This window comes from Harmonia axyridis, chromosome X (assembly GCF_914767665.1).
Source record: "Harmonia axyridis chromosome X, icHarAxyr1.1, whole genome shotgun sequence".
NCBI classification, from domain to species: Eukaryota; Metazoa; Arthropoda; class Insecta; order Coleoptera; family Coccinellidae; genus Harmonia; species Harmonia axyridis.
The window spans coordinates 1,583,817-1,610,815 of NC_059508.1; the positions used below are offsets into that span (position 1 = coordinate 1,583,817).

At 34.2% G+C, this 26,999-nt stretch overlaps 3 protein-coding genes across 5 annotated transcripts; 1 reads left to right on the forward strand and 2 right to left on the reverse strand.

Moving 5' to 3' along the window:
- Window positions 1-19: 19 nt before the first annotated feature.
- Window positions 20-6,959, reverse strand: LOC123685799 (tripeptidyl-peptidase 2). The gene is made up of 13 exons (XM_045625686.1): window positions 6,588-6,959; window positions 6,406-6,534; window positions 6,166-6,352; window positions 5,782-6,087; window positions 5,481-5,724; window positions 5,038-5,234; window positions 3,790-4,978; window positions 2,650-2,884; window positions 2,346-2,590; window positions 2,029-2,237; window positions 937-1,216; window positions 400-571; window positions 20-347 (listed from the first exon to the last, which is right to left on the reverse strand). The coding sequence occupies exons 1-13, from the start codon at window positions 6,744-6,746 to the stop codon at window positions 129-131; spliced, it is 3,771 nt and encodes a 1,256-aa protein (XP_045481642.1). The 5' UTR covers window positions 6,747-6,959; the 3' UTR covers window positions 20-128.
- Window positions 6,960-9,399: 2,440 nt separating this feature from the next.
- Window positions 9,400-14,311, forward strand: LOC123685649. The gene is made up of 6 exons (XM_045625420.1): window positions 9,400-9,819; window positions 11,795-11,962; window positions 12,223-12,306; window positions 12,481-12,746; window positions 13,213-13,475; window positions 13,548-14,311. Exons 1-6 carry the CDS (start codon window positions 9,768-9,770, stop codon window positions 14,203-14,205), a joined length of 1,491 nt encoding a protein of 496 aa, XP_045481376.1. The 5' UTR covers window positions 9,400-9,767; the 3' UTR covers window positions 14,206-14,311.
- Window positions 14,312-14,487: 176 nt separating this feature from the next.
- Window positions 14,488-26,410, reverse strand: LOC123685648 (rho guanine nucleotide exchange factor 17). 3 transcript variants are annotated; one of them, XM_045625419.1, is made up of 13 exons: window positions 26,165-26,410; window positions 22,837-24,246; window positions 20,959-21,036; window positions 20,302-20,379; window positions 20,140-20,244; window positions 19,973-20,089; window positions 19,136-19,866; window positions 16,781-16,872; window positions 16,466-16,724; window positions 16,136-16,414; window positions 16,013-16,080; window positions 15,635-15,955; window positions 14,488-15,562 (listed from the first exon to the last, which is right to left on the reverse strand). In XM_045625419.1, exons 2-13 carry the CDS (start codon window positions 24,238-24,240, stop codon window positions 15,141-15,143), a joined length of 3,954 nt encoding a protein of 1,317 aa, XP_045481375.1. In that variant the 5' UTR covers window positions 24,241-24,246; window positions 26,165-26,410; the 3' UTR covers window positions 14,488-15,140. The 3 variants fall into 3 exon arrangements, with proteins under 3 accessions (XP_045481375.1, XP_045481374.1, XP_045481373.1); XM_045625418.1 differs by having other exon boundaries at window positions 16,781-16,869; window positions 22,441-24,246; XM_045625417.1 differs by having other exon boundaries at window positions 22,441-24,246.
- Between the last annotated feature and the right edge of the window lie 589 nt (window positions 26,411-26,999).

Sequence of the window (26,999 nt, forward strand, 5' to 3'; positions counted from 1 at the left end):
AATCAATTAAAAAAAACTATTGCAATTTGAAAAATGTATATAATTAATCACTTTTTCAAAAAAAAAAAAGAACAAAATTTTCAGTAACATCTGGACCACTCAAATAAATTTAAGAATAAAAAGAATTCTTAAAACAATTCATAAGTATTTCTGAATTTTGAATGGATTGTTCTTCTTAAATGCCTTTCAACGTGAGGCCATTCATTCAAACTACTTAATTCGATCAATTTTTCTTCAATTATCTTCTGTCGAAGTTCTTCTTGCAATCTAATCAGGTACTTGAAAGTTTTGCCATAATATTTTCTGACATAAGTATACCATACCAAAAAGTAAAGCACATTGGTGGACTGAAAAAAAATTGATTATAAATAATGAATTGAATATGTACAAGGATTTCACCTTTATTGTTGACTCGTTGAGATCAACAAATCTACTCAAGGAGTTCCAAATATCAGAAATTTCTGTATGTATCTTCGGCTCATCCTCTTCATTTTCTGCCGGCAGTAAACGACATTTTGCAATTCCTTTATGGCATAAAGCGTCAATCAAAGTGCTCTTTTGAGATTCCAACCTAAAAAACAAGTACTCAGATAATAGTATAAAGGATAGTGATTCACTTTGATTTATGCATATTCACTATGAAATTTGTTCTCTTTGAATAAGTCTCAAATTTTCTCAAAACGTAATTATTTTGTACCAGGCATTCCAAATCATGTGACACAGAATATATCTCATTTGTAGCAGTTTGAATGTTAACAGATGAATTTTGAATTTTTTCATAAAAATCGAGAGTGAACATGATAAACTATGACACCAATTCTGTCATGCCGATCGCCTCCTCGTTGAATTTTACTCTTGTCAGGTCTCTGGATTGCCTAACTAACTAGATTTCTCTATTCTAATTCAACCCAACTCTTGTGAAAACAAAAAGCATACTTTTTAGTTTTGGCTGGATCTGCTTTGACATCTGTTTTAACTGCAAAATTAATTAAGAGTGAATCAGCATCGATAAGCTCCAATATTTTATCACAAATGCTGTTAATTCCACAAATTTTTTCCATGTCAACGTCTTCTTTTTTTGATTTGAAGGACGGAAGTGAATTTTTGGGATCCCAAGTATCAACTTTTGATAAGTAATTTGCATATAAATTCAAATTGGAATTTGCGATAGTATCATTGCACAAATCTTCGTATAATTTCTCAGCAGCTGTTAGATCTGAAAATTCATAATTTTGATAAAATCTACATTCAATTTTAGAATCAAATATTGTTAATAGGTGAATTAACATATTTTTCAAATCCTCTAATTATTCATTGAGGTTTTTGAAGATATGAAAGTGAATAGTTGGGGAATTTAAGATAGAAAGATCTACATTTATGCATATTGAAGATAAAACCACAAAATCTGCCTATGTGATTTTCATGCACTTAGTTACATACACACATTTCAGGACATTATATAGGTGTGTTCAAAAAATTCAAAGTTCCCCAACTTTCAAAGAGCAGTATATTTTCATTTCTCATAAATAACAGTCAAAAAAGTAAAATGCAATAACTTTATTTAGCGTGACGTCACTTGAGATATATAAAAAATTGAGCATCATATAAAAAAGAGTGATTCAAATGCTCAACTGATCATATTGAAGTATTTAATTTCATTGAGAAATAAGTAGCATATTTTATTTTAAAAAAAGTGAAATTCACAGCAAAACACTGAACTCAAAGGAACGAAAATGCAAATATGATCACGTGTATCCTTCAAATTGTTCAAATCATAATTTCCCACAATCCAGTTTTTTCTCTTCACTTGATATAAAAGGCATTCATTATTTTCGTTTTTGAATATTTTTTTAAATTTTTGGTCAAATGAATGTACATCATTTTTGAATGTCTAACCTATGAGGATGTCAATAAATAGGACTATATTTTTTTTACTGTCCCATTAGATAGAAATATATAAACTTCACATATTATAGGATATACCACATACAAATTTTTGATTGAAATAATATTATAATTATATTTTACCTAACTTAGAAAGCATTTGTATCTTCATATCCCGCATATGTTCATTGATATCTTCAATCTTCGATTTTTCAGAAGAACCATTATTATTTTTTTTGTTATTGCCTTCTGCCATTATATATTTGAAAGGATATGTATCTATTTCTTTAGCAATTTCATCCTTAACATAGCTAATTTTTCCAGTTAAATATGTTCCACCATTTTTGGGTAACCTAGAACAAATTATTGAAGAACAACCTAAGGCAAATTGGTGAGGAAGCCATTTGAGGTTCAGTTCCATCGAGGATTACATTTAAACAATGAAATAATCGGCAACTTACTTTTCCGATGGTATGGGGGCAACATAAATGGTAACAGGTTGTGATCTCAAAGAGGAGAAACTCGTTGCTTTTTTACCGACAATAAGAGCATTGTTGTAACTGGAGTACACATCGACATGAATAGTATTAGCCAATTTCAGTTGTAGAAGGATGGGAACATCTCGCAACTTCTCCAAATATTCAGTTTTTTCATGCCTTACTTGAACACGTATTGTGTAATCACCTTTATCCAGTTTCAAGGAATACTGAAATATTTTTTAAAATTACCTGAACTCCAATGTTCTTGTAATTATTTCACACAAACCTTGTCTGGATAAGCATCTCCACAGCCTTTAAGTTGTTTATTCGAATCATAGAGCATCCACAATTGAGATTCGAACATACTCTCATAAAGTGTGTCACTCAATGGAGCTAAATTCGGTATCACATCAGTTGTTTTGGTAAGAGAAAAGGTATAAGTTAACAAGAGATCGTAAATTTGTCTTGTTGGGGGAATAACATCACGACTTGTCAAAGCAGATATTTTTGCATCATTAGGCCTGAAAAAAATTGATTAGATGAGGCTTTTGAATTGTTGTCTGTGTGCGGCCTATCATTTTGCTTAAATGTATTTAATTTTGAAATTCTGAGCAGAGAATGGTCATGAATGATTGGATTACCATTATTCTCATTTTTTAATGAGATATTCTCGTTCTAATGTAAATTCAGTTTGGGGCGGTCAGTCAACAATTTTTGTTTACGTAAGTCAACTGTCATAAATTGCTCAATCCCATTTTCACTATCATTTTCATCTTAATATTCTGTCCGATAAATGGAGGAAGCGTTTTGAATTTCAAATTCGAAGTATACACAATAACGCAAAAACTCAATATTATCAATAATTGGAAGAATGGAGCTTTTAAAATTGTCCTCTGCGAATTTCCAGAAAAATAAAAATAGATCTATCTGGAATAAAAATTATTACTCAATAAAAATTATTGATGAAACTCAACTAGTGAAAAACTCAAGGTGATAATGCTAATGATCTATTACGGTCTATCAGAACATATAAAGAAGAAAAAATGGGACCATTACATCTACTTTCGAATTGTAACTCGAAGCACACAGTAATGCAAAAATTCAATATTATCATTAATTTTAAAAATGTCCTCTGTTTATTTTCATAACAGTAACTGGGGTAAAAATAGATCTATCACGAAAATAAAAATTGATTACCCTCGACAAATTATCATTAACATTTTTTTATTAAACTAGCGACTAATTCCAGATTATAATGATGGGTTGACCTGCCTAGAAGGAAAATGGAAGTGAAAAAGTGACAAAGATAGCTTTTATAGACCTAGAAAAAGTGTATATAGCGTCCCAATATCCCAACTGTGGAAAGTAATGGATAAACTAGATATTACACCTATTCAAAAATTCAATTATAAAACAAATCACTTACCTCACAACCATAATCGAATGGCTAAGAACAATAGAAGGCACAATTATCTCTTCATTGTGTAAAGTCTTCAATTCCATGCTCAGAATCCCCTCAGCAGCATGCATCGTTGGGCTAATCAAGGAAGGTAAAATCCCCCGAAAATTGATTTTGTAATCCAATTTCATACTTCCTACGCTGGACCAACGTTTGGTAATGCATATTTCCACAGTGTACCCGCCCAACACTTTGAAAGCCATCGCCAAGTCTTGTGTTGAATTAATCGTGATTCTCTTATTGAAGTCGATAGCCTTGCACCATTTTTTTGGAATGATTTGCAGAACATGAATATTAAAACTACCTCTTTCTTCCCCCTTATTCGATATATTAAGTTGAAACCATGTAGCTCTTTTCGGTACATGTACGAAAATCCTTTCAATTGTGTTTGGTTCAAAAATGACATCTTTGAATTCTAGAGAGTACTTAGGCTTTTGTACAAAACGGGGAATTATAACAGTAATTGGTAATCTGAACATAGGTCCTTTATCGATATTGTATCGATCATAACCAGTTATAAACGTGTTATGAACACCTGGTTCAAGTCCACTAGTGTCAACTTTCACTTCAAATTCTCTAGAGCAATTCGAAAGATCTAAATATGTTGGTGCCTTAACATAACTTGCATCATGCGTTATAGCTAATCTCAAATTGAAATTTTGCTTCACCTCAGCCGGTACATTATCACTATTCAAAAAGTATGGTTCAATGCTTACATTTTCAACAAAATTCGGAACATTCAACTTATTCCTTACGAATATTCCTTTTTCCTTGTTCTCTCCGCAAGTTACATCCAACCGAACATTTATGTCTTTGGCTTTGTAATGCGTCGTCAGATGATCGAACGTTTTTTCAACATTCACTAGACCACAACCTTGGGCGAAAACCTCGGTGTCTTTCAAATAAGTAGCAGATGCCTCAATGGCCCTTTTAATACTGTAAGGTGAATAAGTTACATCTTTCTTTTTGAGCCCGGAGATCAGTAAACTGATACAACCAGCTGCATGAGGCGAGGCCATGGAAGTTCCATTGTATAAATGTGCATATGCCTGTGTGAAATTAGGAACGGAAGTAATAGCAGCACCTGGTGCGCAAATAGTCACACCCATTCCACCATCCATTGTGGGACCTCTCGATGAAAATGTATAGAGTCCCCCTGAAGCATTAAAAATAACAGAGATATGTCCAGTTTGAAGTATTTTGATTTTGGTATACCTGGTAATTTTTGGCGCATGGCGAGAGCGGCTACCATCATTTCAGGTGATACATATGCTCCCACTCCAATAAGAACTTCTTTATTAATATCTGGGGGAGTACCAATGGTGTTCAACGCTGGACCATGGTTACCTGCTGATACAACCCAAGTAATACCATATTTATTGACAATGTCTATTATTAATTCTCCAATACGCCTACAATGTATAATAATTATAACCAAGTTCTTTTCCGGACAGAACAGATACAATAGCTTAGAAAATGCAATATATTCTAAAAGCACAGAATAGTTCTACAAAAAATTTAACTTTGATTACTATAAATAAAAAATAAGTTGAAGAAGCATTATTACAATTGTTAAATTATGATAATAATAATAACTGTCTTTATTAGGTGAAAGTTTAGCTATAGCTATTCTTAAGCTTTTACCTAATTGATCTTACCCTGAGTTCGACCAATGCGATTGTTCCCCATAACTCATATTGATCACATCAATATTTTCAGTTTTTGACAATTCCATAATTTTAATCATAGCTCTAACAAGAGCTGTTCCCGATTCCATAGAACCCAATCTACCATCTCCAATGGTCAAAGAAATTATCTTTGCACCTGGGGCAATTCCATTTTCCTCTGGTTTGTCTGGGAAATGACCAGCAGCTATAGATGCTACATGAGTACCGTGGGAAGCTGTAAACATAATATCATCAAGATCTATACATAAACAAACAATATGAAAACACTTACAGCAAAGACCAACTAGTTCTAATATATCTCCATTATTATGTACATTAAAACTGAAATTCAAATTGCATATCGTTGTAAGTGATGCATAATCTCCAGTTAGACTATACTCTCCTAATAAAGGACAGTTTTCAAGATCTCCATTTTCAGTTGTATCAACACAACACCTCCACCTTTTAGAGTCATGAAAAAGTATACAGTCATAAACTGGACCTGGATCAACCATTTTTTTTTCAAAATTATTCAAAATTTCTAGAGTAGCCTCAAGATTTTGTTTTTTCATAAGAATTTCCTCTGATATTGAAGATTCTGGAAAAACAATGAACCTCTTTTATCAGAAAGAAATGAGGTGGAATGAAAGAACTCTGAATATTTTCATGATTCTACCTTTAATATCATCGTAAGCAGACAATTCTCTCCTTGTTTGTGCTAGAATTTCCCAATTAACATTTTGCCAATTTTTTTCTAAATACTTTGCCCTCATCTCTTTTTGTAAGGATCTAGGATACAAGGAGTAAGCATGTTTTATTCCAATCCTATAAGAGTTTGTAGGATTGTGCCAATTCTCAGGTATCTAAAAGGTGAAGGTTAGTCAGATTAAAACTTGGAAACAATAGTATAAGTCACTTTCAACTTCCTTCCAGTAAGACCAGTAATGACACCATTGACTGATTTAACAACAGTAGATGTAGAGACATCTCCACAACCACTGCAATCGAATCGATGAATAATTTTTCGATGTCCTTCGGTAGTAGTCTGTAAAAAATCTGTACTTAGACTTCGAACCAATTGAATCATTTATGATGTACCTGTAAACCCGGAGCACCAGGATCTACACCAGAATCAAGTATTACTATAGTAGTGCCTCTTCCATCGTATTCAGGATACTTTGTTAGAAAGGAAATTACTCCGGTTTCTTTTTTGGGTAACAAAGATATTACCGGATATTCTTCTAAAGCAGTAGTCATACTAATAAAAACTTTTTCCAGGAGAATTTTCAGCTAATAAAGGACTAATGCCTGCCAAGAGGACGTTGAATTCAATTATCGTCTGATATCTCACCCTCGATAAAATTCAGATGTTCTGATATTTAGAACCTCAATTAGTTTTCTTTTTGAATTTTTAAAAAAGCCAAATCATCTCATAATGACGCCATCACTTATTATTTACAAACACCGAGAAATGGAATTAAATTTTCTACTTCTATGGTGTATACATCAGAACTACCTTTATACCGAAGTTTCAAAAATTTTCCAAAAAAATGGAAACATACAGCACTTTTAGAGTCTGAAAAACATACAGATATAAGAGGAAAAACCTACTTATCGAATTTTGAAATGCAGATTTAAAAAAAGATTAAATAGATAGTTTTAGTAAAGTATGTCCATAGGTGTAACGAGTGGGGGATTATTGGGGACATAACGCCCCCCCATTGATTGGAATAAATTAAAAGAATTGTAAGTAAAATAAAAAAGAATGATGAAAAATTGAAAGATTTTGCATTTTTAAAGTAGGGGTAACTCCCCTCCATTAGTCAACTCTAGTTACGCCAATGAAGGATGTTGCCATATACAGGGTATCCCGGGAAGAATGGGACAAACGTATCAAGAGGATCAATCAATGTGGCGTGGCTAATCCCAGCCTGCTTTATTCCTCATACCTCAACAATTCCATGTTCCCCCAAAAACCACATTTCTGCCAATACCTCACCCATCCCTAATAATATCCCCTTATCTCTACCCCTCCAAGTGACAGATTCAAGCAGAACGAGCAACACGAGAAGAGAAGTAGAGCAGCAGGGTCCACCAGAGAGGCGCAGAATCGACCAGACAGAGGCCATAAAGGTAGGTGGAAATCATTGACAGGTCTAGCAGAAGACACAAGATTTGGCTGTGAGTACGTGGTAGAATAAGGGTTACTTATGTTTCTGCGGGCGCCAGTTTAGGACCTTAAGTGTAATTCTCGGTACACTATTCGAGGAGTAACTATGACTTAAATGACCTCGAATCTTAGGAAACGAGGATAACGAAGAAGTATGTTAGTATTCTGCTCAACTGCACTGCTCACAGTCAAAACTACTACACTCCCTCTAAAAACCCCCATCCTTATAACTGCCCTGCACAAACTGAGGCTGATCCTATTCTGTGAGGACTTAGGGTTTGCGTAAGTTGTGCAAGTTCGCAAAGGTCGCAAGACCAGGGTCAAGAGGCGTCTCCTCGTGGAAGATTAAGTTCGAAGGGAGGAGGCTTGCCGACCACGCTTTTTAGACTACCTGTTGAATGACTCTACCCCCTTCAACAAATTGCTTCTGCCCTATCCCACACTCCTTACGGCAGGACAGCGTGAAACAAGAAGGACATTCCGCCGTAGAGTACCAAACCCTTGGCGAGCCGGCCGCACTGAGGCTGAATGCGTAAGAGGAAGGTTGGTGTCCTTGGAACCTTTCTCTATGGGTTCGGCGGAGGTGTAATGGAGGTTTTTAGTTAGTATGCCCTTCAGGAGAGCCTCTCATTACCCAGCAGGTGCTAATAGGAGTTTTACACTCGTCGAGATTTGTTGGGTGTCCATAAGGTGGATTTCCCTCTATTAAAAAAAGAAAGGGGCAAAGTGTGTTGAAAAAAACTTATAAATTTCTTCGGTCAACCTATAGTTAAAAACTTGTGGACCAATCAAACGATTGTTGTAGGCACGCCGCACCGCAAAACATTTATCGAGAATCTAACTTGGGATTTTTTTTTTAATTACTGATCTTGGATTATCCTGAGCGTATACGTTAAAATAACAGGAATTGTAGATTCCATCTCTAGTGAATTGCGAACTTCAAAGTTCGAAAATGCCACAGATTTGTCGAAAAGCATATCGGTACTGGTTTTTTAAATAATGCATCCGTTTCGAAGATATTGAGTTTTTCGTCTTTGTTCTATTGATGGGACACCTTATATATATATAAACATTTTTCAATTATTCCGAGATTTAATTAATTTTGTGTTTATTGTATAATTGTAATCAATTCATTCATATATATGTTGTCCCATTTAAAAACGCCAACTCTCATCTTTATCTCTAAAACGGTAACTGATTTCTATGATTTGTTATGAGCATCATATAAATCATAAAGTTACCTGAAAAAAACGTTTCAGTATTTTTCGAATATCTCGATCAGAAACCATCAAGATATAGCGAAATATTTGAAACAGTCATTTTTGATCGAGAACGAATCAATATATCTATGATCTGCTTTCAGATGTCTCATTATTTCGAAAAAAGAGATCGGGGCCTTGAAGATTTTCACTCTAAGTCTTATAGTTCTCGATATGCTTCCAGTGAGCAATGAGCATCGAATTTGGAACACCCTGTACAGCAGAAAATAATAGATCAAATGGTGAGTTTTATATCGTTTTTCATACGTTCAGAGATATCTTGCGATAAAACCAAAATACAATACACCAAAGCGTAAAATTTGTTGTGTTTTTATGTTAATAAGTTTGATGCAGTTCGTTCTAAAAAGGATTTTTTTACTTGACCTAGACCATGTTGTTTTAAAAGGTTATAAAAAATCTCTACTGATGTCTGATGAGATAGATTTTGCGTGCGGTAAATTTGGGGAATACTTGACCGCATTCGGTTGTGTTTTGGGTTTCCGCCTTTTATTCTTCATGTTGCTAGATTTGCAACAGCACAGTCACCTAGAGAACAATTAACGAATTAAAAACTTATCTTCTCGACCTTAATCATTGGATTTTCGCTTGGGCGTTGAAATCAACATGAAACAAGTGGTTGAGTATCTCAGTTCGTCTATTGCATTTTCAGATTTAAGAATAAGCGCTGAAGCTTTGTGGGAGAGAAAAGTATACACTTATATTGGTTGTGTCGGTGTGTCACTATAGTCTGAATTCACGTTTGATGTGATGTAGAGTGATTTAATTGATCGAATGAGCCCGAATTAAGTGAACTTATTCTGCTAATTAGTGCATTAAGGCAATGTGACAATGTCTGAAGAAGTAGGTTTAGTTTTTATGAATCTGAGCCTATTATTAGACGGTAAGTTATAATTTATTTTTTCTTGGCATTGAGCAAAATTTAGGGGATTACGTCCAGCTCTTTGTTGATAAGATAAGACAGGAAGCTTGTTCTCAGCAGGATGTAAATTGTACATTCATACCGTCATACTGTATAATAAAATTGTGATTTATTATGCGCTAATATACACAGGTTATGGATTATGCTCGCAAATTCATGTAATAATTTAATTAAATTTTGTCCGTTTGAAACAGGATTGAACCTTCGAAATATATAATTCAAAATTCGTAAAATTGAATTCTCACGAAAATCAAAATTATATTAAACTAGGAAAAAAAATTGAATGATCAAAATAAAATTCAAAATTTTAGCGGTTTTTCAAACGGCTGTATTTTAGATAAAAATGGGATTATCTCAATTTGAAAAAACTTTTTGAAGTTCATAGTATAGAGATCTCATGATGAAAAAAATTTCAAGCAACGTGTACCGCTCAATCCTAATGAATACAGTAAATAAAAATTCTGCAAAATTTTTTCAGATTTTATTTTTAGCATACAGACTTGGAAAAAATGTCTCCAACTTAACAACTATATGGATAAGAAAACTTGTTCACTCTGCTTCAAAATCCTTCTTTCAAAACTTCGATACGAGTTCTTATCGCTGAAATATCGAACTTTGAATTGAAAAGGACATTTTTGTCTTTAACCATCAATATCTCAGAAATGAAATTATAAGTTTTTTTTCTGCATTTCTATCAATAACGGTGTTCAAATTCATGAAATGATTTTTTTTTGATTTTCAAAAAAAAATTTTTCACTTTGGTTTTTTTATTGACAGGAACTTATTATCATTTCTAATGCGATTCCGTTATTCCATGATCTTGATTATAAAACCATATTAATTTCGAAATAAAGTTGATATACCCAAAGGAATTTCGAACTCGATCTACTCGCTTTTCATATCTCAACTTTTCATCTATCGAACTTTTACAACGCTAAAAAAAGCCAGTTTATTTTCAAAACGAATTTGCAAAATTTGAAAATTATTTTTGATTCCCTATCATGGTTAAAAGGCGTGAGCCTTTGATTTTTCTGAAAATTCAATAGAATGAAACAAAAAAACCGCTCCATGGATTGAATTGAAATTCTGTGGGATTTTTGTGGTGATATTGAACTGTAAAACGCATACTTAATATTGATGGTTTTCTCGATATTTTCAATTCAGTGCTTGATTGTCCGAAAAGACTCCGAAAGTCCTTTTTTCTCAACTTTTCAAATTAATATAGAGAACGAAAAATTTGTTTTCCGAAAAACCAATAGCTACTTTTTATAGAGTGTTGATTCAAGATTTCAAAACATCCCTTAAATTTTATGTGCAAACATTGATTGGTGAGAACTTGGTTGAAGACAATTCAAAGTTCGATATTTCAGCGAGAATAGCTCCTATCGAAGTTTTGAAAAACGGATATTGTAGCTGAGTGAACAAGTTATCTCATCTATATATTATGGTTAAGTTGAAAAAATGTCCAATTCTGTAAACCAAAAATGAAAATAGTATTCTAATGTTACTTTTCCTTTTCCGACGAACTTTCACTGAGAACTGACGAATAGATTACAAGATATCGAAATTTTGCAAATAAATTTTTTTAATTCTCTTAATTGCGATAATTTCAGCCGACTCAGAATAAATTTGACTTCTTCACCAGTGGGTCGAACCCAATCAACAATTCTCGGCTCAAAATTAAATAAATTTGGTACAGAATAAGTTGATACACCGCAGTTGAATTCTTGTTACTCTATATAACGATCCATGAATTTTAGAGATAGAAAAAAGTAATAAAATTTGAAAAATCATTTTCATTTCATTTATTTTCTGAGCCGTTATTTTTTCGATATTTGGAATTATTATGAGATGGGAGGAAATTAAAAAAAAGTGTAAATTTTTCATTTTTTTTCGAAAATATAGCTTTTAAATGTGTTCTATTTTTTTTTTATAGATATATGCGTATTTTTGAGGGATGGCGTGAACAAAGAAGTATTTTCCGCTGACTTTCAAAAGAAAGCTGAAACTTTAATAAAACGCTCGAAGGTACAATTACAGCAAATTTCAAATCTTTCAAATGGAGAATGTTATATGGACATGGAAGAACATAAAAAGGAGGAAGGTTAGTAATGATTTGATTTCGGCGAACAAAATCTATTAAAAATTAGTTTATTATTCTTTATGTGCACTTTACTTTTGTTTGAGACCAGATTAGTAAAAATACATTATTATCTAGTGGTATAATTCAAATCTTTTGTCTATTAACTGAAAATCTATATTTAACCATTCTTATCAATCTGTCTTCCTTCAAATATTAAATATAGTCTTTCCTCTTACTCTTTTTCCTCTTTATGACGTTAATCTGATAATACTTACTTTCAGAAACTGCAGAAGAAGAAATTTACACTGATGCTAATGAGGAAAATGAACCGCCGGTGAAAATTAATGAAGTTTGTCCTTTTGTTGGTAGGTATAAATTAAACTTTTGAGTTCATAAAAATATTCCGGCAAAAGGGAATTTTGAAGAGTTCGGTCATAAAAAACACTTAGGTGACACTTATGTCACTACATAAGTACCTATTGAATATATCATGTATATTGAGGTATGTGATAAATAAAAATTTGGATTGATTTTCCTAGGCTTACCTGCAAAAGAACTACCTGAGAGCGATAAATGTGGATTCATTGATATGAAAACGAAATTCATATTTGGATTTGACTATTTGAAAAGAGTGTATGCAGTAGTACATATGGGTTGGTTTCTTATTTATACCAGTAATAGGGACTCTAAACCAACATATACTTATTCGCTGAATTTCCATAAAGCTCAACCAATGCCGAAACCAGGAGAGAATGAAACACAGTTGTTCTCTTTAACCAACAGTGAAACTAATGAGAAGTTAAAGGTAAAAATGTACGGTCAAATTTAATTATTTCAAAATTGTGAAGCTCACGTTATTTCATTTTTCCAATAAACGTTTCATGATAAAATTACATTTTCATAAGCAATTCGTTTTTGGAATTTTTGCGCGCTTGTTCGTTGTTGAATTTTTTTTTGAAGATCATTATGCCTGAAATCAACCATATTCGGATATAATTAGTTGTTTTCAACGTATTGAGAAAACGTATAAAAATTCAGCTCAGAGTTCTTTCATCACAGAGGTTAATGAGATAGAAAAAATTAAATTTAAATCAGATGTCTGGTTGACATGAAGAAACTGCAAAACATCACAATTGAAAGACAGAGTAAGGTGTTTTGAAAGTCTAATGATTATGATATTATTGATAAACGAACGCGCAGAAGCTTATGAATTTTTTTATATTTACAGAAATTGAAAGTCAATATCAAATTTAATCAAAAAATTTCTTTAGTTCTTAGCTCTAACTCACAAGGACATGCTTCAATGGATAGCTAAAATAAATGAATATCATCAAAAGAATGATAGGCAGCCAAATAGAATTGAGAAAATGATAACAGTTGAAAAAATACCTGAAACATCCAGTAACACCAAAGAAGAAGAAGTTTCAGAAGACGATGAGGAAAATTATGATATTGTAGTATTGAAAATGAATGACACCAAAAATGATATGCAAATGGAAGCAGAAGAAGAAGAAGAAATCTATGAAGTTATAGGGTACAGGATTTTTTAATTTATTAATTTTATTCAGATAATCATTTTTTCGGTTTTTCAAAGTAAAATTTTCAGGCCTCAAAGCTCAGAAAACAGCCAGCTTATTTCAATGTCTAAGCCTCTCGAATTACCAAGTCTTCCCATAAGAAAACAACAAACACCATTGCCTCCATTACCAGATGAAAATGGCTCATCAGAATCACTTGCTTCATACGATAGTCCAGTTGTTATTGCAGCTTTGGATAGAAAATCTATTATTTCGGACACAGCCTCATTTTCTGAAGAAGAAGAGCAAGAAATTTACGATGAGTTGGTGATTGCATCACCAGTAGAACTGAGGAGTATAGGAGTACAAAAACCAACATATCTGCCGGATCCACCGAAGAGAGAAGAAACTTTTACTTCGGTAATTTCATCTTTGAAGGATATGAAACAGCAAAAGGAAAAACCGATTCCCCCAAAGAAGCTCCCAATTGAGAAACAAGTCTCTAATAAGTCTAGCCAGTCACCAGTCAAAGAAACTCAATCATTGATCACAATGAGGAAACCATTCAAGCCATCTCTAATTAATAATCAAATTCCACCAGATCTGAAAGGTGGATCTTGTGCTAAACCTATACCGCCATTCTTAACAAAACCAAAAATTGATGTCAAACTCATAAAATCTTCAGCTAATTCTAAACCTTCCACTAAGCACGTTATGAAGTTAGCCAAAGAAATGAGTTTGAAATAATAAGTAGTTACTTCTAAACATTCTCAATACATATAGATATATTAGGATATTCTGTTCGTTATTTTATATATTTTTGATAAATAAATAAAGTCATTTTTAAACTAATTTTATTTACCTTATATCCTTTGATGTATAAAAATGTATCTCTCGGACTCTTATAGGACAAAACTCCCTTTTGAAGACTTTTGGTTTTCGGCTCAGCCTGGATGTCTTGATCATCTTTGACTACTTCCTCAGAAGTTTTGATCACTCTCCGATTGATTGTAACTCAATTGAAAAAAATTCAACTTCGAATAATTTATTAAATCATTTGCTATACAGTTTCTGATAGTAAAAAACAAGGAGACATCCAATTGAAGACGTGGACATGAAATAACGAAACAAATCCATACCATTGAACATATCAAACATTCAACAATTTGCTTACCTACATTTATCACGTTTTGACAATAAAAAATTACTGTGTAACTATATAGTATTTATAATAGCTTATTAGGTTCATACTAAATTATGTCCAGCAAATTTCCAAAATAATGGCACACATTCGAAAATAATTCATAAAATACTAATACTGATTTTCAAGGTTCAATTCAATAAATGCTTGTAGAGAAAAAAATGATATAATAAGTGCGAGGACACATATCCTAGACATCTCGATACTATTCATACTTAATAGATTGATCTTGTGATTTACAGTATGAAGAATGTTATAATAAAATGCACATCAGAATAAAATTTCTCAAAAAATTTTCATTTGGGGTTTCTTTTGTACGGAAGCTGTCAATTGACTCAAGTTTTCAATTCCTAGTATGTGATATAGATGCTTTGGAACATCAATTCAGTTGTTCTTAAAGACAAACATTCACTATATATTTCGATAATAGACAATCATCAGCAATTTTCTCGATGAAAATCTGAATGAAGTCTAGAAAACTCTAAACACTCCATAATAGTAAGTGGTTAGTGGAATCTTCTCTTCCAGCGACCTCTGATATGTTAGAGCATCGAAAATCTTCATAGCCATCACCCCCAGATATAACCAAGTTTCTGAAGTTGTTCCTTTGATCGGATATTCTCTTAAACATATGTCTATGCGGTATCTCTGGAATATTAGGAGGTATTTCTAAATATGTTAAAAATCTGGCTTGTCCCGTATGTCCATGGGATACGCCAGTAACAACAGGTGGAGAACTATTGGAAGTGACATTAGATACTCCTTGGATATGGGGCATCGTCAAAAGAACTCCAGCAGACGTCCCAATCCAGATTAGATCTTTACAAGCCAACAAAGATGTCACCCTTAGACATGCTGCTTTGTGTTGTCTTATTATGTCATCACAGCCTGTCAACAAAACAACTGTTTTCTAAATGTAATACATACTCCAATACTTATATTTTTTGCTACATGTTTGAAGCAAATACTACTTACTAGTTAGCATTTTGGTCACCGCCGCTGCTACATTTACTTCGCAAACAAATTCGAAGTTACTAGAATTGTAGCATTTAATCGTTGCAGAATGTTGTATGGATAACCAAACGTTATTTCCAGAAACAACAATACAACTGATGGGTTTGTTGTTTTCTGTAGTTATTGAGAATGTGTTTTCGGTGACTAGGCTACGTGGATTCAAAATCTTTATGAAATTTCCATAATTGCACCATAATTTCCCATCGTTAGCTATCAGCTTTAACACTGGACTGGATATGCTACCAACTTGTATGGTTATAGGAGAATTCACATTCCAAACTCCTTAAAACAAATTATCGAATGAAGAGTATTAGTTGAAGTTACTTCAAATAATCTTACCTCCTTCTCTCTCATACACCACAACATCACCATTTGCTAAAGATACAAAAACTCTACCGTCCATATAACTGAAAATTGGATACCAATTGAGAATTAAAATATTCCTTGGAATATTGTACTCACATAATTGATAGTATAGACGAGTTGTGCCTAATTTTCGTTTTGTTCCTTTTAATACGAATATTATCAGTTGAACTATAGACATGGATATATCCATCTTCAGTGCCAATCCACATGGTTGCTCCCAAATGATCCACTTCGTCCAGATCAACGCTAGAATTGTCCGTACTGTTTGTTACTTGATGGTGAGGTTCTTGAAAATCCTCGTGGTCACTCTTATCGTCTTCCTCGCTGGACGAACTACTATCCAGTTGGATCTCATGGTCAGCAGTCGGAGGCACACTGGAAAACACATCTTCAATTGAGGATGATGACGATTTTTTAAATTCTTACGGTTCACTACCAGCCGGCACCGAGGCTATACACAAAATTCTAGCATTGCAAACACTATTGCAAGACAATACTGTAGGTTCGGGTTGAAAACTGAGTATACACACTTGACCAACATAGCCATCACTATTGCAAACCCATACTGATTTATGACTATCGCCTAAGGTAGAAGCTGCACAAGTGAATTGAAGTCCTGCTCTGGTTTTTCTTATAGGAACTGTCGCAACTAATTCTGGTAATGGCTTTTTTACACCGGAGATCACTGCAAAATTTATTTCATATCTTATGGGGGCCTTTTGACTAAGATCAATATTCTACCTAATTTGTTTTTGGTCTCAATGAATGCTTCTTCCCAAGTTGATCTTTTTTCTGGAGTCGAGAACATAATGCTTATATGTTCTTCGCCACTTCTGAAAAAGGAATTGTTAATGTCAGCCATACTTTATTTATTACCTGCTGAGTTTGGCCTGAAGGAATTTCTAACCCTTCTGGTTATTCACCAAATAAGTATTTTTCTTTTCAACTTCTTGCGTTAGTAATCTTTTGTATATATTAGGTGTCAACTTTTTGCTTCCGTCGTTTTGCAATAGATGGCTGTAGCGGTAAGTGGTAGTTGAAATAAATGGATCGTAGATGTTATACAATAATCAAAAGTATTTGTAAACATAACACAATCGAAATAATCGACCATTATAGTGCCTGCGTCATAAAGTTATTTTCTATTAAACATGTCATCTTACGAGCCAAACTCGTCAGAAATCTGTGGCTGAGGCTCATTGAATGCTCTCTATACTTATGGTGAGGCCGCTATCAGTGAAACGCTTCAGGAACGGTGATTTTGACGTCGAAGACCAGCATGGCGGTGGAAGAGAGAAGCTTTTCGAAGATGCAGAATTGAAGGCAATACTTGATCAAGACTCGTGACAAACGCAACAAGAATTGGCAGGATCGGTGGGGGTGACACAACAAACAGGCTCATAGAAATGATTCAGAAACAAGAAAATAGGGTGCCGCATGAGCGGACGCCGATAGATGTTGAACGGCGTTTGTCTGCTTGCAAGGTAAATACAGCCATGCTTCCACGTTGACGGCCAAACCGAATATTCACGGTTCCAAAATCATGCTCAGTATTTGGTGGGACCAGCTCGGCGTAGTGTATTATGAGTTGTTAAAACCAACTGAAAAAATCACAGGTGATCGTTAGCAAACGCAATTAATGCGTTTGAGCCGAGCATTGAAAGACAATACAACGAGAAATATGATTAAATGATTTTGTCACATTGATTTGGTCTGCGGTAAATTGAAGAGTTCATTTTTCGCTATAAGTAGAGTAAGACATTTGTTTCCTATGTCATCGTTGATCAATGATGAATATTTATTACAGCTTAGTATATAGCCATTTATCTTACAACATCCTACTTAGGGGAAATTCTTCAGAGGTTAGTAGGGTCTTTATTATTCAAAAGCGGATTTTGCGCATGATATTTGATATAACACCAAGAACGTCTTGTAGACCAGTTTTTGCACAAAATGGTATTCTCACACTGTCTTGTATTTTTATTCTTAAAACCTTATTATATATCAAGGAAAAAGAGAATTGCATCACAAAATTATCTAGCTTTCATAATTATCATACAAGAAGTGGGGGAGTGCTGTTTATACCAAAACACAGAACAACAAAATTTGAAATGTCGCCCACATATCAGGGCATCAAATTGTTCAACCATTTACCTTCTCATATTACGTCTCTGAATCTCAGAGAATTCAAGGCCAGTGTGAAAGCTTTATTGTTAAGAAATTGTTATTATACTGTTGGTGAATTTTTGAACGATACATTTGATAATTATTTGTATTTACTGTTTTTCTTTTTTTTTCTGTCTTATCTCACACATAATTTTATGTCTTATGAGATCAATTAACGATTATCATTATTATTTACAGCGTGAGAATGCTCGACCCCATGTTGCGAAAGTGGTTAAGACATACTTGGAAACGTTGAAATGAGAAGTCCTACCCCACCCGCCGTAGTCTCCAGACGTGGCTCCTTCGGACTATCACTTGTTCCAATCAATGGCACACGGACTGGCTGACCAGCACTTCCGGTCTTATAAAGAAGTGAATAATTGGATCGATTCGTGGATCGCTTCAAAAAATGACCAGTTTTTTCAACGCGGGATTCGTACGCTGTCCTGAAGATGGGAGAAAGAAGTGGCCAGCGATGAACAATGCTTTGAATCATAAATGTATATTCAGTTTTTTACAATAAAGCCTCGAATTTCGGAAAAAAAGCGGAAGAAAAATTGTACGTTGATTATACAGGATGTATATTGAAGGGATCCCGAGAACTACCGAAACTAGGATAACACCAATAGTTTTTTTACCTGATATTTCACTCAATGAGTCTCAGGCCTAACCAATATAAACACATTCTTCTTAAAAATTCGACTTCACTCGTCAATATAATCGTCTTTAAGAGTGGTACATGTAACTTTTCAATACGTTTTCTGCTATTATTAACGCAAATTTTTCTCTCTGGAATATTCTTTTGAAGTTTATAAAAAGCCAGTGAACAGTTAAATGAAAGTAAAAAACTAACCGAAAAGCAGCATCGAGAAGACTACACCGTGGAAGAATAGATGAGACGGAAGCAAAGTTGTACGCCTATGTACTTACGGTGTGGTAAGGTTCAGATCCAAAGAAGATAATTGCGATTCACAGTTCTGCTGTTCGTTGAGATGCTTATTTACTGAAGAAATCATTTCCTTAACAATTTCATCTAATTGATTGTGATTGCAATGAAGATTTGCACACATTTCACCAATTTGATTCAATATACTCCTGTCTTCATTGAGATTATCAATCTCTATCATCATTTGTCTTACATTTTCATCTTTGGACTTGGCAATTTCGAGATCTTCTAGAGGTATCTTCATGAGAAGTTTATATTTGTTGGCTTCTAAAGCTGCAACAACTCCAGATTTATCAGATGGAACAAGGGGCTTTTTTATGGCACCACTCTTTCTTTTTATACTTGTGATTAGGAGAAGGTCAGAAAATAATAGTAAACCTCTTTCTCTTCTTGTGCCAACTGCTCCAGTCATACTAACTAATTCGTGTCTAATGAACTGTCTATCCATCGACACCAAATCAATCAGACCATCTATTAAACCTTCTATTTCTCTCAGTAAATCTAATTCTAAAGTTTCCCTTTCAGTGCAGTTGATCTTTTGAGTTTGCTCATGTAGTTCTTTTTGTGCAACAAGAAGAAGACTGTGGTCTGCGTGTGAGACATCCGTATGCTTTATTAATCTTTGTAGTAATAATTCGTATCTTGGAAATCTTTGAATGGGTTTGATCAATAAAGAGTCCAGTGCTAACTTTCCACGATGTTCTCTTGCTGTGGTCTGAAATTATTCACGTTACAAACGATGCATTGAGATATGGTTAAAGTCTCTTTATTTGATAATAATTTAAAAAAACTGTTAAAGAGGGTTTGAATTTTGGACATACCTCTAGAAATTTCGCAAATGGTGCCTTAGTCTGTTGTGTTGTTTTGATGATATTCCTAGCTCGTTTCCAGTTGTTGACATAGCTGGTATAACTATCTATAAGTGCAGGTTTAGAAAACTGAAAATCCATGAGTGAAAATACAATAGAATTGATCTACATCAACTTACAAACTCAACGAGCACATCTCCAACTTTTTGTCTGATATCCCATTGCTCTAATCGTTTTTTCAACTCTTCTAAAAACTGTTGATGATAAGTCAAAAGGAACGGAATCTGAAAATTGGTATACAATAAAAAAAAATTCTAAAATCTAATGAAAAATCTTCTCACTTGGTTGAAAATTTCATCAACAAGGGCCGAGTCCAAAAGCGTTGCATATTCAGGACTTTTGAGAGGCTCCAAATATTTCTGTAAAAGTTTATTGCTTCAGTGAATCATTTTAATAAAAAAAAATGTTTCTCGAGAGTAACTAATCTTCTTTTGGTGAGAAATGTAGATTTGAATATGAATTGAAATGTTTTCTTTCGGTTCTTAAATTCTGAATTATCTATCTCGAATCCAATATATGACATTTTCAATGAAAGCTTGTTTAACAGAATGAATGACGAATATTTGAAAGGTGGAAAGAAATCGTTATTCTCCTGAGAGCTCTGATAATAATGTAAATCGATCCATTTCAATCGAAAAATAAATACCAAAATGTAGAAAAATGAAATCTGAACCGCAATCATAATGACTTAGTCAGAAAGCTCTGTTCTGACTTTAGGTATCGTGTATTCAAGGATCTAGTTCTACTTTTTTTTAGAGTCCATAAAGACTGGCACGTGTCAACTATTGACTGATTTAAGAGGTAATTATCTCCGAATATGATCGAAGGTCACTCGAGGAACATTCTTGAATTTTTTATCGATAAAGAGAATGGTTGGATATGAAAATTGTAGAAATTTGATTTTCTAATGAAGTAATTTAAAAAATCACACAACCTACCGTTGTGAGAATTTGTAGGGATTCGACGTAATTTTTTTCGTTGTCATAAAGCTCGACAACCACGTGGGTCCTGGTGTCCTGAAAAAAAAAGAAAATTGGTGTTAGCTGCAGATCATCCCCTGACCTAACGATGTTACATTGATCTCTTGTAATCCAGTAGCATTTTGCGCCAACTGCACCTCATGGTCACTGTCTTCACCTGTTGAATAGCATTCCAAACGCAAACTCAACTCCCCACGTAATTTAGAACTCATTTCTTGCTGACATTCTCTGAGCCACGCCTTGCTGAAATGCTAAGCTCACACTGGAAAATCCGACGCAGAAGGTGGGAAACCTTTTGCCTATGCGCCTAATGCCGTTGGAAAACAGTCATGTCCAATACGAGGGAAAACTGCGATAAGCTGACGGAAATCAATTTTAGCGTATTCGATAATCCTACTCTACCTACATCTCAGTTTTCATTGATAACAACTAGGTTACCTTACCGAGAAAAAATCACACCAAGCCAAACAAAATCATTCATTTTCCAAGCATCTAAAGAGAATAATAATTTATGATTGAAAAACATTCACGGAAAGCCGTTATTTGGAAAAACAAAGAGCTCATTCCTCTATACTAACAGTAATTTGAACAAATTCGAGACCAAAACGTGGCCACACATTCAACCTAATTTCAATGCGGGTGACTTTTGCTAGCCTACTGTTCTAGAGGAAGAGTGGTCCACAATGTATAATATTATTGAAATTTCCAGCCCAAAATGATCTTAAATAATTGGGTTCAACTCGCTGATGAAAATTCGAGGTCAAATTCAATTATGTGCGTTCGATCGGCCGCTGTATGTTGGGTACTGTCGAACGAAATGTTTTCTCAGTATTAATTGGAAAAATAGTGAACTGATATTTAGTTGCAGAATAATGAAACAAATATTCATGCGAAATTTCTTGAGAATCGTATAAATGGGGGAGTGATTTATTTTTTTGAAAAATTTCGATATCTCCTAATTTCTCAGATTTCACTGAAATATTTTGTGTTCATCGTAAAGTGAATTGTTCAAAAAGTCAGGTATGAAAATCAATTTTTCCTGATCCGAATAATAGAATATATTTGTTTCGATTTTTGGTTTGTCGATATCAATCAAGGATATTAAGATTCGTGTGGATTCACTTTCTATTTTGAAGTTGTTGATGATCCAGATCAGTTTTTAATTCTTTATTTTTCTATTTCAACATTCTTTGAATCATCAATCATTTCCAGGTTGCTTCAAAGCCGACTTATTATTGGTTGGAATTCGAAATGAAAACAGTGAATGTACGAAATAAAAATAAAGTTTATTTTCATATGACTGAGCTGTCTCAAATAGGGTGGGCGTTTTGACTCCAAGTCGATCTGAATGACAATAAATGAAAGCAAACAAAATATCGGACTTAAATGAGTCACGCAAATGCTTAGAAATCACACAATTAATATCAAAATTCAACTTACGTTCAACAATTTTTCTTTTGTTGCTAAAATAGCCAGTTGCTCAGAGCTTCCTTGTAGTAACTGAGTCAGAAGTTTGTTTGAAACCACTGGATTACTTAAATTTTCGAATTTTGAGGGACTCGATATAGTTCTTTGATGGTTCACTAATTGGTCTCTGTCTAGAATAAAATTATCAGCACTTACTTTCCTCTTAGGTTGTCCTGTTCGTTGTTGATCCGATTTCTTATTGCAACATTCTTTCAGATGATTTTCATCGTATGATTTTGAACTAGAATCACGTTTTGAGTGTTTTGGCTTAAACTCATTCTCTAATTTCATAGAGGAAGACCTCGTTGCCGAGTGATTCGTAGACATTTCGTTGAGAAAATTGAGATCACAGTTGTTTTTTATACCAACCTCGGGTTTCTTCATTTCAGCCTCTAGCATCTGCCCGTAGGGACCTCTAAGAGGTCTCTTGGTGTATCTCTTAGGTGCAACTTTCCCATCTAAGTCAGAGAGATCAGACTGCAGAAGTGATAGTTGATCAGACTTTCGTTCCGAGTCAGGTTCATCTTCAGAAAACGAATCTAGTCTCTGCAAACTGGTTTCTCTCGAATGAGACTCAACAGAGTTTGTTCTTTCGAAAAGATAAGTTGGATGGATCCTGTACCTGTTAGGCCATTCTGGAGGAGTATTGTTGTCTTCCGGACTTAGGGGTTCTTCTTGAGGGCTGCTCCATTGCGAGAGATCGTTCAATTTGCTGTCCATATTGGAGTTCCTTTGAGTGTCAGAGTTGTTGTTTGTTTGTCTGGCTAGGCTGCTGAAATCTCCATCCTCAACAAATTGTGGGATGATGTTGTCTGACGGTTCAACCGACCATTGAGAAAGATAAACACCTTTTCTTCTCTTGGATTTAAATTTTTTATCTTCAATGGAATCAACAGATGATAGTCTACTGATACCTGCTGATAATTCTTTGTAATCGCTTAGTTTAGGCGTGTTTTCGTTGATATCTGGAGTTTGTTCATCTTTTGTTATCGTGTTTTGTTGGAAGTCGAACATGGAGTTTTTTCGTTGTTTCGCGATTTCATCACATTGAGAACTGTTTTTCGATCTTGGCAATGTTGCAATACCTCTTTGGTGTATATTGTCCACCTCCGTAGATGATGAATCATCTGGTCTTCTAATGTATTTCTTTCCATCTGGCAGATACTCCACTTGGGAGAAGGAGGCACTCCTCAGTGGCAGCGGTCTAATTGGTGTTGTTGTTGTTGTTGGTTCGTTGATCTTTGATGGTTGTTTTAATGAATGCGCGTTCCTTTTTGTTCTCGGGGGTACCACAGGACTCCGTCTCAACCTATCATTCACATCTTTGAGCAATTGTTCGTTCACACTTTTCTCCGAATCTCTCACTTTATGATTTGATCTGTTACCGCCGAAGCGGAACCTCGGTATGCGATCCAGATTGTTCAAAATGTCTTCATCTTCGTAACTACAAAGTCCTTCGAAAACATGCCGTCGCACTTGTCCACAACGTCGCAATTTACCCTTTAGTAGGAACTTATTCGAAAACTGAAACTGGTCCCGCACAGAGGCTTGCCGAGACAAATCTGACGTAGCCTTTTCAATCTTCAGCTTATTTGCGTAACTAGCTATATCGTAGTTATTTATAGACGTATGTGCCAGAGTCGAAGTCCAGGATATGTTGTGAATGTCCCCAAGAGCGTTGGGCCAGCAGCACTGGGATCGGTAACAGGGACCAAGACCTGGGGGTGGAGGGGAGATTGATCCGACCCTACTGCCATAACGGATCGAACCCATGTTATCCTGTCAATTTCAAACTGTGCATTAATAATTTTTTTTTTTTTTGGGAGGATTAACTTTTTATAAACTAAATGGTACATATGTAGGTTATTTGGCAGATTTTTAAAATCCACTAAAATTATTCAGAGGTGTTTATTGGGCGTAAAAATTGAATATTTTCAATTCGCATAAATGATTCACAAATTTCAATAAAATTGTACAATTCAAAGAGACCGCCATAGGTAATGCGATTCGGCGCAGTGAAGGTATATACATCCAAATGTCACATAAAAAAGTATTTATTTTCATTAACGTTTCAATTATTTTCTCGAGTGAAAATACACATTCGATCACATAATTTTTCGAAAAATTAAAGTTTGCGTATTGCTTTTGAAAGCCTATTGCCTTCAATTCAATTCACGTGATCTTTTTTAATCTTTGCATCATAACCTTTACTAGATTGGACCCGCGAATTCGTCTGCGTGGAATAATATCCAAAAATCTTCAATTTTTTTCAATACCTTCTGATTTCAATGAAAAAAATGTAGCTCCAAGCGAGCGCTTGATTCGCCTGTTTGAAACGCAATAAAATCTCTTCAGTAATTCCGTAGAAGGATAGAAATTTTTTTCCCATTACTCTTTCACATTGCTCCTTTCAGAAAATTTTTCCTAGGTAATGCTTCAATCTCCTGGGAGGGGTGGTATTATGTGGGCAAAAGATTTCGAATATTTTGAAAAAAATATTAACTTGAAGGTATTTTCAGAATATTTCCTTGATGAACCTTAGGTTAGCTTAGGTAATTAAAGAAATTAATGAAATGAGAGTCAATTTTGAATTTTTAACATGTGAATTTTTGTGCGACGCAGTAACTGAATCTAGACGTCCCAATTTTTCCCTGGGGGCACCTGGAAAGCTTACGGACGGCACTGCCATCCCGGAAACATACCTGAAAGAGTTACTACTCTCACAGAAGTTTTAATTTTCATTCAAGTCGAACTCAAATTCCAACTATAAAAATTTAAAAATCTCGCCTTTGAAGGGATTCTAAATTCTTCCGTTTTTTTTTTAAGAACGAAAATTATAAGACAAATAATGTGTTTCACATTTTATAATGTAAAAGAATAAAATATCAATGGATTTTGCCCCATGTGTAATAACGAATTTCTAGCCAAAAAGCTTGACCCCGTATTCCCCTGATCTGACTCCGGCCGATAAATGAATCATCCTTTCCACTACAATCGATAGAATATCAATAGATAATCCATGCTGAAGTAAAAAAAAAATTTTTTTGTAATTGAAATATTCATTGCTGTACGTGTATTATTTTGGAAATTGACTGTTTTGAAGGGTATTCCTTCATTTTTAGTCTTCAAAAATTAATGAATTGAAATTCGCTAGGAGGATCAATGCGATATTGCAGTATCACAAAACTTCAAAATAATAGAAATAAGTTCTCAAGTACGTGTAAAACGTTAAAAATTTTTCCGAATACACTCCTGCCTTTGAGAAAATTCGTTCGTTGTCCTATATTGCGAAGAAGCTGTATTAATCGTCTGAATTCATCCGAAAACCCTGCTTCGTATATTTTCGACAGCCTCAATCAAAAAAATACCTTAAGCAGAGAAATATTGTTCTATTTTTAAAGTATTTACTTTATTCATTCTTCGGGAGAAACTCCAATGAATGTTACTCTACAGGTGTTTACAAAGTAGGGAGATTATTTCTACTGAAATCCAAATCGTTATATATTGAATTTCCATCTTATTTAAAACTACTTTTAGTCACTAATTCAAAAGAATGAGTGCCCTACATAGGTAAACAAAAATTGGATCGAAACTTGAAATAAATTCGATGTTTTCGTTTAAAATGACTTAACATCAGAGGATAATCATGTATTAACATTATCGTTGATGTAATATTCAAAATTTAATGAATAATTACTTGTTATAAGAATCTGACAGATGGATAAGTCTATTTATCCACCTTTCTTCGAAACCATGGAGTCATCATCTACTGGCTGGTCCAAATGAAGAAGTAAACATAGCTTATCCATGACAATCTCAACCACAAACATTTTTCATACAAAATTTATTCACATTCACAATAGAGTCATCGTATTCAAAATTCATATGCCTGTCTACCACAGGTACAGTTAGATGGTACCTGCAGAAGGCTTCCACTGACTGTATTGATTGTGTTCTGAACTGGTTTGTTACCTTTCGAACAGTAGTACTTTGGAGGGGAATACTTGAATTTCTCAACATACGCAGGGAGAAATTTTGCCAAGTGGGTGATGACTTCTCACCGCTTCTTGAAGACCCTTGAAATTCGCCAGCTTTTACCTGTTGTTGACATGCACCGAAAAATGATGGATTGGTTCCATCAGTCTTGGTTTCTAAATGAATTAAAATTACGATAGAAATTTTACTCGTAAATAATAACCCATACCTAGCCATTATGGGTGTATCACACTGTTCTTGGTGTTTTGATGGGACCTTTCACCCTGCTTTTTATCGAAAGCTGCCGAATTCATAGGAAAAAATTAATGTGAATGGAGAAAGTTGATTTTTGAAGGTGTTCGGTAACCAAGTTTTGTTTTGAACTTCATCCACTAGTTGTTTGTCATTTGCATCTATATCGCTGCCTTAAAAATTCTTTTTACTATTCTTAGAAATTTTCCAATTAACTAACTTAACATAAAGATAATGAATCTTTGCCAAAAATTTTCATTGATTTTTGAAAATAAAATGAAATAAGGACAGGATCTTTTACGCGC